Source organism: Hemitrygon akajei, chromosome 2 (genome assembly GCF_048418815.1).
Source record: "Hemitrygon akajei chromosome 2, sHemAka1.3, whole genome shotgun sequence".
Taxonomy (NCBI): Eukaryota; Metazoa; Chordata; class Chondrichthyes; order Myliobatiformes; family Dasyatidae; genus Hemitrygon; species Hemitrygon akajei.
The window spans coordinates 83,624,598-83,639,713 of record NC_133125.1 but is presented as its reverse complement, the minus strand read 5'-3'; the positions used below and the strand labels follow the sequence as shown (position 1 = coordinate 83,639,713).

General features: G+C 41.5%; 1 protein-coding gene across 3 annotated transcripts in view; it reads right to left on the bottom strand.

Moving 5' to 3' along the window:
• LOC140714304 (contactin-associated protein-like 5) overlaps positions 1-15,116 on the bottom strand; it is a 1,942,527-nt gene that overhangs the window by 1,119,069 nt on the left and 808,342 nt on the right. For all 3 annotated transcript variants that reach the window (XM_073025413.1, XM_073025423.1, XM_073025434.1), the window contains one exon: positions 6,801-6,972. In XM_073025413.1, coding sequence (XP_072881514.1) covers positions 6,801-6,972 — 172 coding nt within the window. The remainder of the gene's footprint in view (positions 1-6,800; positions 6,973-15,116) is intronic.

Genomic DNA, 15,116 nt, shown 5'->3' with positions numbered 1-15,116 from the left:
ATCTCTTTTCTTCTAAACAAACAGTCCCAGCCTTGTCAATCTGTCTTCATAAAATCCTTCAAATCTGGGAAGTGACTCATGAATTTCAAAAGCACCTTATCTAGTGTAACCACATCCTCCCTGTGGTGTGGTGTTCAGGGTTGTATAACAATATATTGGTCTCCTGCCTTTGTCTTAGCTTTGGGTCAGAAAACCCAACCCCTACCATGGTGTCCATTCTTCTGTCGGCTCTCCGAGGTCTGAAGAAATGGTGTTGAATTAAATCTCAAAGAATATAGCTGCCCTATTACCATCTTCTGGAGTAAAACAGCTACGTCTGCATATTTAACAACATTCAACATACTTCAGTAAGACTGCATTGTGCAGAGTTGCTGGCTGCAATTCAGTGTGATATGGGATTGCATGAATGTTAGGTATTTATCTTTAAACAGATTTTTCTCACAATTCAACTGTGTGCGTGTAATATGCAAAAATGTATAATTACATAGCTGATATGTACCAGAAAAAGTCTGTCCCCAGGTTCTGCATGCATAAATCACCAGCCTTTCAAGAACATTCAAAAGAAACATCACTGCTCTAAACTTAACAGGAGAAAAACAAGGTCATAAATCCACGTCACCCAGCTTGAATGTTGTGACTATGAAAAGTATACACACCACTGACAAAGGGACTTCGATTTGAGGAGGAATTTCCTTAGCCAGGGGGTGGTGAATCTGTGGAATTCATTGCCATGGATGTCTGTGGAGGTCAAGTCACTGCGTACACATAAAGCGTGTTGATAGGTTTTTGATTAGAAAGGGTGTCATAAGTTACAGAGAAGTGGCAGGAAATGGGGTTGAGAGGGATAATAAATCAACCATGATATCATGGTGGAGAAGACTCGATGAGCTGAATGGCCCGATTATGCTCCTATGTCTTATGTCTAATTAAAGTCACAGTCAAAGGGAATGGTTACAGGGGAAAAGGGGAAACAAGGCTGCCAGGGGAAGAGGGAAATGAATGATCTATGTCCTGATGCTGCTGCAATAAAAGCATCCAGATAACCTTTAGGTGAGAGCTTCAACACAGGAGCCCCACAGTGCTGTGTCCTAAACCCGCTCTTTTACTCTCTGCATACCCGTGACTGTGTCGCCACTCACAGCTCCAATCTGTTAATTAAATTTGCAGATGATACTACATTGATGGGCCTAATCTCAAATAATAATGAGGCAGCCTACAGTGAAGAAGTCATAACCCTGACACAGTGGTGTCAAGAAAACAATCTCTCCCTCAATGTCACAAAAAAAAAGAGCTGGTTGTGGACTACAGGAGGGATGGAGACAGGCTCACCCCTATTGACATCAATGGATCTGGGTTTGAGAGGGTGAACAGCTTTAACAGCTTTAAGTTCCTTGGCATACACATCACCGAGGATCTCATGGGGTCTGTACTTACCAGCTGTGTGGTAAAAAAAAGGACAACAATACCTCTTTCACCTCAGACGGTTGAAGAAGTTTGGTATGGCCCCCCAAATTCTAAGACCTTTCTATAGGGGCACAATTGAGAGCATCTAACTGGCTGCATTACTGCCTGGTATGGGAACTGTACCTCCCTTAATCACAGGACTCTGCAGAGAGTGATGAGGATAGCCCAGCGCATCTGTAGATATGAACTTCCCACTATACGGGACATTTACAATGACAGGTATGTACAAAGGGCCTGAATGATCGTTGGTGACCTGAGTCACCCCAACCACAAACTGCTCTAGCTGCTACCATCCGGGAAATGGTACTGCAGCATAAAAGCCAAAACCAACGGACTCTGGGACAGCTTCTTCCACCACGGCATCAGACTGATTAATTCACGCTGATACAATTGCATTTCTATGTTATATTGACTGTCCTGTTGTACATACTATTTATTACAAATTACTATAAATTGCATATTGCACATTTAGATGGAGACGTAACGTAAAGATTTTAACTGCTCATGTACATGAAGGATGTAAGAAATAAAATCAATTCAATTCTGTAGCTCAATGATTGGGAAGTGGTCATTCTAGTCACAGTACTGGAAATTAAGTGGCTACTGTAGTACTCCAGCTACTCTATTCAAGATTTACTCATATTATAAGACTATTATACATAAGAGCAAAATTAGGGCATTTGGCCCATCAAGTCTGCACCACATCCCATCATGGCTGGTTTATTATCCCCCTTAACCCGAGACAACTGCCTTCTCTTCGTAACTTTTGATGCCGTGGCTAATCAGGAATATATCAAACTCTGCTTTAAATATACCCATGGCTTGGCCTCCACAGTTGTCTGTGGCAATTAATTTCACAGATTTACCATTCCTCAGCCTAAAGCAATTCCTCTTCATCCCTGTTCTGAAGGTACTTCATTTAATCTGAGGCTAGCCCTCCATTCCTGGACTCCCCCCACCCCCCCCCCCCACTACAGGAAATATCCATTCCATGTCCACTCTATCTAGGCCTTTCAATATTCAATAGTTTTTAATGAGATACCCTCTCATTCTTCTAAACAGACAGACAGACAGACAGACATACTTTATTGATCCCGAGGGAAATTGGGTTCGTTACAGCCACACCAAGAATAGTGAAGAAATATAGCAATGTAAAACCATAAATAATTAAATAAGTTAATCATGCCAAGTGGAAATAAGTCCAGGACCAGCCTATTGGCACAGGGTGTCTGACACTCCGAGGGAGGAGTTGTAAAGTTTGATGGCCACAGGTAGGAATGACTTCCTATGACGTTCAGTGTTACATCTCGGTGGAATGAGTCTCTGGCTGAATGTACTCCTGTGCCTAACCAGTACATTATGGAGTGGATGGGAGTCATTGTCCAAGATGGCATGCAACTTGGACAGCATCCTCTTTTCAGGCACCGCCGTCAGAGAGTCCAGTTCCACCCCCACAACATCACTGGCCTTACAAATGAGTTTGTTGATTCTGTTGGTGTCTGCTACCCTCAGCCTGCAACCCCAGCACACAACAGCAAACATGATAGCACTGGCCAACACAGCCTCGTAGAACATCCTCAGAACTCGAGCAAGTACAGACCTAGAGCCATCAAATGCTCCTCCTACATTAAACTTTTTTTTCCTGGGATCATTCTTGTAAATGCACTTACACTGTTTGCAAAGCTTTAAGTTTAACTTCACTGGTTGACACACTCCTTTTATTCAAGGCAATGAAATCCTGCCACACAGTCGCATAAAATATGATTAGGCTTTATTTCAATTGGGTGGATCATGCTGGACCCAGCAGGCTTCATCTCTCATTGTCATTATCAGAATAGAGAGATATATGTTTATAACAGGGACGAGGAGGAATTTCTTTAGCCAGAGGGTGATGAATCCATGGAATTTATTGCCACTGATGGCTGTGGAGGCCATTTGTGTATAGTTTTTAAAAAGTGGATATGTTCTTGAATGGTTATGGGGAGAAGTCAGGCGAATGGTGTTGAGAAGGAAAATAAATCAGCCAAGATCAGATGGTGGAGCAGACTTGATGGGCTAAATGGCATAATACTATGGCTTATGGTCTTCACCCAGGACCACACTCAACTGGTCTGAAAGCAGTGTACAGATCTTGCTGACTCTTTGCATGCTCAAAATGGACATTGATGTCAGTCACAGAGGTGAGTAGGTGTCAGAAGGCCATGCTCCCACAATGTCCTTGATAGTAAACAAAGCTCGGGGTTGGGCCTTTCTCTTATGTCATTGTTTTACATCCTGTGTCATTGGAACAATATCTGTGTTTCCCATCAATGTCTCCGTTCTGCCCAATTTAATGGAGTGTTCTATATTGTTTCCCTCTGTCAGAAGGACCATGTGTAAGTTCCTAAACTATTTCTTGGTCTCTGCCTGTTGTTTGCCATCACTGAAAATACCCTAGGTTTGTAGGTTCAGGTCTAGCACATGAAGAGATACTCAAAAAAAAATCAAAGGTAATAAAGTTAATAAAACTATAAGATTAATTAAAACTTGTGAAACAAAGATAGTAAAGTAAATTCTGAAATTTTATATAAAATCTTGTGAAGGCAATGTAATAATGATAAGTAGTGCAGATTAGTTAATAAAGATTAATTTATCAATACACAAACTAAAATAGATAAGTTGTGAATAGGCAGAACTCTGGCAAATACAGAATATAGTGGGAAAAAGTAAAATTGTCAACTTTTTGCAGGGAAATTATAAAGGAGCTTTTTATCAAAATGGCATGAGATTTGTAGGGCTCTAAGATACAGTGGGCTGTGGGTGTCCAAATGCATGATTTGCAAAAGGCTAAACAGTGGTATATTGAGTAATAATCAAAACTACAAGAATGTCATCGTACTTCAGCAGAGGAATTTTCAACAAATGTTGGATGGTCTTATTTTAGGACACGCAAAAAAATGCATGAATCTGGGAGAATGCACAAAGGTGTCTGCTGTCGATTTCTCTTCAAAGATGCTGCCTGGTCTGCTGAAGGAACTTAGTAGTTAAGGAACATCTATTGAGGGAAATGGACAGTGGACGCTCCAGGTCAAGACCTTTCATTGGGCCAGTCCAGAAATATTTTTTTATTTCCCTACCACAGATGCAGCCTGGCATACTAAGTTCTTCCAGGACTTTGAAGTAACGTTTTATTTAATTAAAGTCTGGCAAGATACGTTAGAACATAAGACATAGGAGCAGAAATATGCCATTTGGTCCATTGAATCTGCTCCGCCATTCTATAATGGCATTTTTATTATCCCAATCTGCCCCATTTCCCCTGCCTTCTCCCCATAACCTTTGATGCCCTGACTAACCATGAACCTATCAATTGGAATATTACATACTCACTCTTTAAGGATTCATATTATTATAGTTCAGAAGCAGTTCAGAGATTTATGGGACTAATACCTAGGAAATGACACTGGAGTATTGCATGCAGTTCTGTTTGCCCAACTATAGAAGGAATGTTATTAAGCTGGAAAGGGTGCAGAGAGGATTAATATAAAGATATTACTAGTACTGGAAGGCATGCTTTAGAAGGAAATGTTGGATAGACTGAGAAATTTTTTTTCCCTTTGAGCAGAGGAGACTCAGGGGTGACCTCACAGAGAGGTGCAAAAAATAATGAGGGCATCAATATGCTCGCAGTGTTTTGCCCAGGGCAGGAGTGTCTAAAACTAGAGGGCATAAAGTGGGTAAAGATTTTGAGAAGAACCGAGGGGGCAACATTTTCACATGGGGGCTGTATGTATATGAAATAAACTGCCAGAGGAAGCTATATGGGTAGTACAATTACAATATTTAAAAGACAATTGGACAGATTTCCGGATATATTTTAAAGGGTTATGGGCCAAATACATGCAAATGACACTGGGACAGATAGACAGCTGGGTTTTCATGGGTAAATTGCCTGTGGCCTATTTGTAAGCTGTATGACTATGAATGATTGAACTGTTTTATAAGGAATGGTTAGACAGTGTTGCTTATGTTGTAGACTTTAGAAAGGAGGAACAGATCTACATAGTAACAGTCAAGATCCTGAGGTACCTTATTAGGAGAGGTGTAGGTAGAATTGTTGGTTTTTATTATTGTTTGTATGATTTGTTCTTTCTTTTTTGCACTGTGGACGTATGACTATCTTTGTGGTGTGGGTTCTTTTTTTGTGAATTCTATTGTGTTTCTTTGTTTTGAAGCTGCATGCAAAAAGACGAATCTCAAGGATGTATATGGTATACATACCTTGATAATAAATAAACTTTGAACTTTGATGTCTTGTTGGAGAAACCAGAACCACGGACTCTGTTCCAAAATAAGCAGTTGCCACTTGTGAAAGGAGTGTGAAATTAAAACACATACTCTGCCAAGGAGCACCTCAGTTTCTGGTTTCTCCCCAAAAATGAGAGAGGCTCATGAAAACCTCTCCGTCAAAACCCAATGGAAGTATGGTCTCATAACGTTTCTCAAACAGATGTAACTAAATAGAACATTACACCACAGTATATGCCCATTACATGCTTGAAAGAAAGGGAACAAATGATTATTGCAAATAGGTTCGCATGTGGATTTTCTATTCTTTCTCCTGTTGCATACTGCCCTGACAGGTTAGAAGAGTGAGGGGTGGATCTTATTGAAACTGATCAAACATTGAAAGGCCCAGGAAGAGTGGATGTGGAGAAGATGTTTCCTATAGTCGGTGAGACTAGGACCAGAGGGCTGTTTGTTTAAAACTAAGAAATTTAAACAAAAAGAAATTTAAAGAAGAAATTTCTTTAGACAGAACTGTGGAATTCTTTGCCATAGATGGCTGAGGAGACCAACTTATTAAATACAGTATATTTAAAGTGGAGGTTGATAGGTTCTTGGCTAGTCTGGGCATCAAAAGTTATGGGGAGAAGACAATAAATCGGGATTGGGAAAAGTAATAAATCAGCCAATATGGATTGGTGGAACAGACTTGAGGGGATGAGTGGCCTAATACTGCTCCTATGTCTTAAGCATACATCTGATTTTAGTTTTTTAATAAGTAAATAAATAGGCAGTTAGATAAATAAATAAGCTAGCAAATAAACAGAGATAAATAAAGTGATTAATAAGGTGATAAATAAGTCAATAAATTAAGCATATGATTACTCCAATGACTTCTTAAGAACTATTTGAAACCAAATAACTCCAATCATACTGAAATGCAAGACATTTCAGGTAAAAAAATAACTGAAATCTTTAAGTAGTATCCTTTTGTCTGTAGATGTGCATAACATAACAGGAGATAACCATCTGTGAACTTTTAAATGGTACAAAGAAGGCTATACAATTACCTGTCCTGGATGCCACAAAGATCTATATGTAGGTCAGTGAAGTTTCCCTGTAGACCTTGTTGCACTGAAATGAGATCCACTGCTTGGTTGTCAATCAGAATGAGCCGCATGCAGCCTTCAAACGCACCGAAGGGATTTGAACAATCAGTGGCAGCAGCTTGTTCAGGGCAGCCTTTGGAGTAGAAACATATCAGACGATAAGAAGCTGCTTACAAACCACGTAAGTAATTATGTTCTGTGCTTCTGTCCATCTTAAACAAACGATCGTTGATCATCAAAACCAGTTCCAGAGCAAAAGATACAGTTAATGATATTTTCGTTAGCACTTAGATTTATTAAAGATAAGGGCTACATTTTTACATGCCTTAATACAGTGGATTCTGGTTCATTGGGACACAATGGGAACAGTACATTTTGGCCCATTTAAGCAGTTGTCCCAATTAGCCGAAGTTTCATGGAAATAGTTAAAAAGGTATAAAATAGACAAATTACTGTTTAACTGAGTAACAAGTTACATAGTTAAAAGAAATACAGAACATATTAGAACACTACCAAAATCACCACACTACTATAAAGAGTTGCTAATAGTGTTCACTGCTGTGTTCTTTCGATTGACTAAATGAACAAAATCAGTGCAGCCACCTAGTGTAGATAATAAACTGCCTTCATACAATGTTTTTGACAATTGCATCCTCCAAATCTTAATTTTTGTTGTAACATTCAGGATGATTGGCGATACCTTCAAATTCTTCATTGTTCCTAACTTGTTGAAGTAGTGAATTGTTTCATTTTCACTCCCAGCCATTTTTGGCATCTGCAAGCCTGAATGCATGTTATCACATTAAGCAAAAGAGTTCTGAATTGTCTTACTGCTTATTACTCACCTCCTATCAGCCTTGATAATCACTGCTCTTTGACAACACCACACACAATTGATGCCATTTGAAAACTGTTTACTCTAGGCAGAGTGTCGTGTCTAATGGCCACTAAACGTGCACATGACAGACTACTTAGAAACTGTTCAGCAACAGTCTCCTGTCTCAATTAGGCAGCATGGTGTCCCAAATAAATGAAGGGAATCCCGACTATTTTCTTGATTTTTTTTGTCCCTTAAGAGTTGTTCCAAATAAGCGACTGTCCTGATAAACTAAAGGCCCAATTATTAGGAATCCACTGTATTAACTGGGTTAGAGGGCTTTTTTAATGTTCATTTTCTTTAAACAAAGTCTTAGGTCTTGTATACATAGATCTAGCAGGTTTCATAATGAAAGAGGTTGAAAGGTGATTTGATAGAGTTCAACTAAAAAAGTCGTTAAGAAGGTAAGGATGGAATACGAACATAAGCTAGCCAATAATATTAAAGAGAGTACCAAAAGTTTCTTCAGATACATAAAGTGTAAAAGAGAGGCAAGAGCAGATATTGGACTGCTGGAAAACAATGCTGGAGAGGTTATAATCGGGAACAACTAAAGGACGGATGAACTGAATAAATATTTTGCATTGGTTTTTACTGTGGAAGACACTAGCTGTATGATGGAAGTTCTAGGTGTCAGAGGTCATGAAGTATGTGAATTTACCATAACTAGAGAGAAGGTTCTTGGGAAACTAAAAGGTCTGAAGGTAGATAAGTTACCTGGACCAGATGGTGTACACCCCAGGGTTCGGAAAGAGGTGGCTGAAAACATTGTGGAGGCATTAGTAATGATCTTTCAAGAATCGTTAAATTCTTGAATAGTTCCAGAAGAGCTGACAACTGCAAATGTCACTCCACTCTTCAAGAAGGGAGGGAGGCAGAAGAAAGAAAACTATAAGCCAATTAATCTGACCTCAGTGGTTGGGAAGACATTGGAGTTGATCATCAAGGATGAGGTCTCAGGGTACTTGGAGGCATATGATAAAACAGGCTGTAGTTCACGTGGTTTCCTCAAAAGAAAATCTTGCCTGACAAATCTGTTGGAATTCTTTGAAGAAACAACAAGCAGGATAGACAAAGGTGAATTGGTTGATGTTGTGTACTTGGACTTTCATAAGGCCTTTGACAAACTACCTCACATGAGACTACTTACCAATCTACAAGCCCATGGTACTAGCATGGATAAAGCAGTGGTTGATTGGCAGGATGCAAAGAGTGGGAATAAGGGGAACCTTTTCTGGTTGACTGCTAGTGACTAGTGCTATTACACAGGAGTCTGTGTTGGGACAGATTATTTTTACGTACATGTCAATGATTTGGATGATGAAATTGATGGCTTCATTACAAAGTTTGCAGATGATATGAAGATATGTGGAGGGCCAAGTAAGTTTGAGGAAATAAAGAGGCTACAGAAGGATTTAGACAGATTAGGAGAATAGGCAAAGAAATGGTAGATGGAATAGAGGGTCAGGAAGTGTATGGTCATGCACTCTGGTAGGAGAAATGTAAGGGTTGACTGCTTTCTAAATTGAGAGAAAATAAAAAAAACTGAGGCACAAAGGGACGAGAGTCCTTGGGCAGTTTGAGTCTGTGTTGAGGAATGCAAACTTTTACTAAATACTACTAAAAGTATTGACCAAATTACACCAAGAATATAAACAAAAAGCATTGTTTGTCCATACTTGTATTATGGATAAAGTTTACTTTTGAAATTAAAATAAAAATTTTTTCAAATTCCATGTTAATTAATTAACACCTTAAATCCTACTTTTGCTGTAGTCAGCTTGAATTCTGGATTGGTAGATGCCAGCTGATTTGTCCAGCAGTTTAATGTGTGTTCTCTACATTGCCTGATAGGGCACTCTGCCTACCTGGTTAAGAGAAAGCTGATGTGGAGTTCAGAAGTGAGTACAGTGACCAATGTGCATGCATTTTGTCCCAAACACCAAACTTTCAACAATAATCAATGTCAGGATAACAATATTGCCTTTGAAAAACTATTTGTAGAGAACTTATCCAAAGTCATCTCTATAGCAAATGGAAGGGTGCGGTGGCAGTGGCGATCTGCCAGATGAGTCAAAAGAGATATCTGAAGTCATCAATGAGAAGCCCTTTGAAGGAGGGCAGCGATGTATGAAAATCTGAATAGGCCCCAGCAATGATGTACAGATTGAAAGGCACTCGCATTTAGAGTTATCCAGGTGTCCTTGTACTGTACATAAGTTACCAAAAGTGGCAAAGAGTTAAAAACAGGCCATGACTTTCAATGTTAGACTCGGCATAAGGAGCTGACTTGATTACTCCTGCTTCGTCCATCTTCTTTAGATATTCTCTGTATCATCACCATTTTATTGAAGGATAATGGTCTATAATCAAGAAAATCAGGACCAAATGTTTTGCCAAAGATGGATTCGAGCATCATGGCCAAATATGAACTATTAGGTTATATAGATTGACTGTCAGTTTGGAAGGGTATTGTAAACATATGACAAGCTAGTGTCAGAGTTAAAGGATACAAATAACAGAGTAACCATTATAATGCAAATTATCAACATGTACAAGCCTTTTGTAGGATATATGCAGATTAAAGAAGATAAAAACATGCATAATCTTTATCAAGAATGGCCATGAGCAGCTCTTGCATTATGTACCTATATTTATTGTGCAAACATAAGGAAATCTACAGATGCTGGAAATTCAAGCAACACACAAAAATGCTGGTGGAACGCAGCAGGCCAGGCAGCATCTATAGGAAGAAGTACAGTCGACGTTTCGGGCCAGGTCCTGATGAAGGGTCTCGGCCTGAATCTTTGACTGTACTTCTTCCTACAGATGCTGCCTGGCTGCTGCATTCCACCAACATTTTGTGTCTATTGCTTATATTTATTGTGTGTTATTTTGAGATTATTATTGTGTTTTTTATCCTTTATGTTTTTATTGTTCTGCATCAGATCCAGAGTAATAATTAATTTGTTCTCCTTCCACTTGTGTACAGGAAATGTTTTTAAACATTCTTAAATCTCTTGCTGCCGGAATATTTCTTCCTGAGTGATCCATGTTGTAAACTTTGTCAGACTTCTACAGATGTGCAGTGGAGAGATCACTGACAGGTTGAATTACAACTTGGTAAGGAACAGAAAAGCCTGTATGAAGTAATGGATACAGGTCTGTGCATTAAGGGTATGAATTCAATAGATTCACCACCCAGGCTAAGGAAATTTTTCCTCATCTCAGTTCCAAATGGATGCCCCTCAATTCTGAAACTGTCCTCTAGCACTAGCTTCTCCCACTATGGGAAACATTCTCTCCACAACCACTTTATCTGGGCTTTTAAATATTTGATCAGTTTCAATGTGATCACCCATCCTTGTTTTAGCCCACTAGTAAGATCAATCTCACTGTGGTTGAGCCCACTAGGGGAATGGAAGTTCTGGATTGAATATTATGTAATTTCCCAGATTTGATTTGGGAGCTTAAGGTAAAGGAACCATTAGGAGGCAGTGATAGTAATATAATAGAACTTACCCTGCAGATTGAGAGGGAGAAGCTAAAAATTGGATGTATTGGTTTTCCAGTGGAGTAAAGGGAATTACAGAGGCTTGAGAGAAGAGCTGGTCAAGGTTAATTGGAAGTGGACACTATCAAGGATGACGGCAGAACAGTAATGGCTGGTGTCTCTGGGAAAAATTCAAAAGGCACAGGAAAGATGCATCCCAAAAATGAAGAAGTATTTTAAAAGAGGATGAGGCAACCATGGCTGACAAGAGAAATCAAAGACAGCATCAAAGCAAAAGAGAGGGCATATAATATTGCAAAAACTAATGAGAAATTAGAGGATTGGGAAGCTTTTAAAAACCAAAAGAAGGCAAGTAACAAGTCATAAAGAGAATAAGAGATGAAATAAGGAAGTGAGCTAGTCAATAACATTAAAAAATCAGCTATATAGAGAGTAAAAGGGAGACTAGAGTGGATATTGAACCACTGGAAAATGACACTGGAGTGGTAATAATAGGGGTCAAAGAAATGATGGATGAACTTGATAAGTATTTTACCTCAGTCCTCACTGTGGACGATACAAGCAAAATGCCAGAAATGCAAGAGTGCCAAGTGGCAGAAGTGAGTGCTGCTGCCATTACTAAGAAGAAGATGGTGGGGAAGCCGGAATGTCTGAAGGTAGGTAATTCATCTGGACCAGATCAACTACACATCAGCGTTCTGAAAGACGAGGCTGAACAGACTGAGGAGGCATTAGTAATTTTCTTCTATGAATCACTGGATTCTAGAATGGTTCTGGAGGATGGTGTTATGACCCCAGCCCCCTCCTTTGTGAGAATCGCAAGAGCCTTAGTCAAGGGGGGGTCAAATGACCCAAGAGGGAGAGAGACGTGCTGAAGACCACGTTCCCCCGGGATGCAGAATAAAGCGACTCTGACTATTGTCTCATGAAGACCACGTGTAAAGCCCTCGGGCAACGTGGGCTGGTTGAGAGAGAGATTGACACCGGCGGTCCCGTGAGGAAGTATAAAGGAGGGTCTGGGGGGCACGACCCCTTCAGACGCACCAGAAGACACGCTAGAAATCCTGCGACAGCGTTTTGATAGCGACAGCCGGTGGTGGGGTTTGTGTGCGTCTTTTCCTTGCCTGGGATTGGCGACCTCACCACAGAAGAACGGCTTAGTTACAGGGGAGGCCACAGATGAGAGTCCATTCCCCAACGAGACTTCGACGAACCGAACTCCTACAGGTTGGAAAACCTGTCGGGTAACTGTTTCATTCAATCTCTCTCTCTCTCTTTCTAACAAAAGTGCACCAACGCGACACCACAACAGACAGCAGCTGGTGGAACTGCAGTGGCTGCAAGAGACTTTCAGATATACAGCGAACAATATACACATCACCCCTAGACAACGATAGAGCTTATTTTTGATTGATTATTACTATACCTGTGCTTTGGATTGGGTTTTGACAATGTATATGATCTGAATGTTTTGTATTAACCATACGTATGTGCCCCTTTATAAATAAAACGTTTGAAAATAGTATCATCAGGCTTCAGCTGACCTCTCTATCTTTGCTGGTAAGTCACCCGGTTACTGGGGAACGTAACAAGTGGGGCCTCGTCCCGGGATTTGAAACCAAAGGGGAGGGTCAGTGAATCGGGCTGTAAGTCCAAACTTAAATCTGGTTACGCAGGTAGCCAGACAGGAAACCAGCAAAGATGGATGTGGATGAATTTATGAGAAACCCGACTGTAGAGGCGCTAGGGACGGCTACCAAATTAGACTTGGTAAATCTGACAAAGGAGTTAGACCTCGCAGAGGTGAGGTCATCAATGAAAAAGCAGGAAGTGCGAAGGGTCATAAATCAGTATTACATTGGGAAGAAGGTGTTTGCAGCTGAGGATTTGGAAAATATCCCCGAAAAGAGATTAGTGAGTGGGACAGATCAGTTAGAGTTGGAGAAAGTAAGGTTGGAACATGATCTTAAAGTAAAGCAGCTAGAAGCAGCTGCGAAGGAAAAGGAAAAGGAAAGAGAGCAGGCGTTCAAACTAAAGCAGCTAGAAGCAGAAGAGAAAGAGAAACAAAGGAGCCATGAATTGGAGCTGGACAGATGAAGGCAAGAGCGAAGAGCTCAAGGGGTAGAGAGAGAGGAGGGGTTTGATGTTAGTCGGGCATTGAGGTTGGTCCCCCCGTTCGAGGAGAAGGATGTTGATATTATTTCTTGCTTTTTGAAAAGGTGGCAGTGAATCAGAAGTGGCCCAGAGAGCAGTGGGTGGCGTTGTTACAAAGTGTGTTACGAAGGAAAGCACAGCGGGCATATGCAGCGTTGCCCCCGGAAGGGGAAGGGAATTATGACCAAGTAAAGGAGGCCATTCTCCGAGGTTACGAGTTAGTACCTGAGGCGTATAGACAAAGGTTCCGAAATTTAAGGAAAGGGTGGAATCAAACGTATATCGAACTAGCCCATGAGAAGGGTGTGCTCTTGGACCGTTGGTGCACCGCGGAACAGGTGGCCGAGAACTATGGGCATCTCAGGGAGTTATTTTTGATTGAGGAATTTAAAGGTTGTGTTCCGGAAGAGATCCGGATGTATTTAAATGAGAGGACGAATCAGTCCATCTCAGAAATTGCTAGGTTCACAGATGAATATGCCCTAACCCACAAGAAAAAGTTTTCCTCGCCAAAAAGTTACCCGAGAGACCCTCGGAATGGTAGGGAAAGCCTGCCGACTGAGGCGGAGATCCCGCTGGGAGCTAGTGGTAAAATTGAGGAGAGGCAAGACGGCAGGAGAGGTCCTGGCTTGACCTGTTTTAATTGTGGAAAGGTGGGTCATATTGCATCAAAATGCTTTGCTCCGAGAAAGGAGCCAGAGAGAGAGAGAGCAGCGATCCCTATCGGGCGTGCAGTGGTAATCAGAAAATCGGCAAGAGGGTCCCAGGGGAGCAGAGAGCGCGAGGGGTCGGAGATTTATCTGTCACCCAGAACCGTGTCTGTGAGGAAGGGGGACCCGCCAATCCCCGTACGGATTTGGAGAGACACGGGGGCGGAGCTATCATTAATTAGCCGTAACATATTACCATTCGGACCTCCGACGGGCGAGGCAGCCCTGAGAGGCATAGGAAACTGGACCGAGGTAGTGCCTTTGCATAGGGTCCTTCTAGATTGTGAGTTGGTGTCGGGACCAGTGGAACTGGGGGTCCTGCCGGAGTTGCCGGGGGAAGGCCTGGACGTCCTTCTGGGTAACGACCTAGCGGGTGGGAAGATGGGTGCAGCCGTGAAGCTGACAACCCAGCCTGTGAGAGTTGAGGCCCCTCCCTCAGATCCAAAAATCTATCCCGCATGCGCGGTCACTCGCAGCCTGTCGAGAGCAGCAGCTGAGAACGGGAGCAGTTTAAAATTGGCCCAGACGTCTTTACCGACCCTGTGCCACGAGGGTTTCGAGGGTGGTAAAACCAGGAATAGTAACGTAAAAGGGGGTAAGGGAAAGAAGGTAGATCTTCCCTTAGCAAAGGAAAAGGTCCTAGAGGTAGGAAATAAAGAGGAGAAACAGATAAAGCTGTTAAAAGTTCCAGGGTTGGACATGGATGATCTGTCTGGTTTGGCAGAACTGTTTGAAGAAGTTGAAAATTCTAAAGGTGTTCCCGATAATGAAATGAGGGCAGTCCTCGATGAAAAGGATGCCATTGCCTTGAAGAAGTCTGCTGGGTTGGCAGATGAAGTTGTTTCAGCCCGCGGGGTTGAGTTTAATCCGGAAGTGAGTTGCCCAGAGAGTAACTGGGAAGATCAGGGGAATTTAGAATTTGAAAAGGGTACAGGTATTGAAAGCCTGGAAGAGGCAAATGCCCCGTTTGAGTGTGTCCAAGATGGGGATGCACGTGGTCCTGAACCTAGTCACGGAGCTCA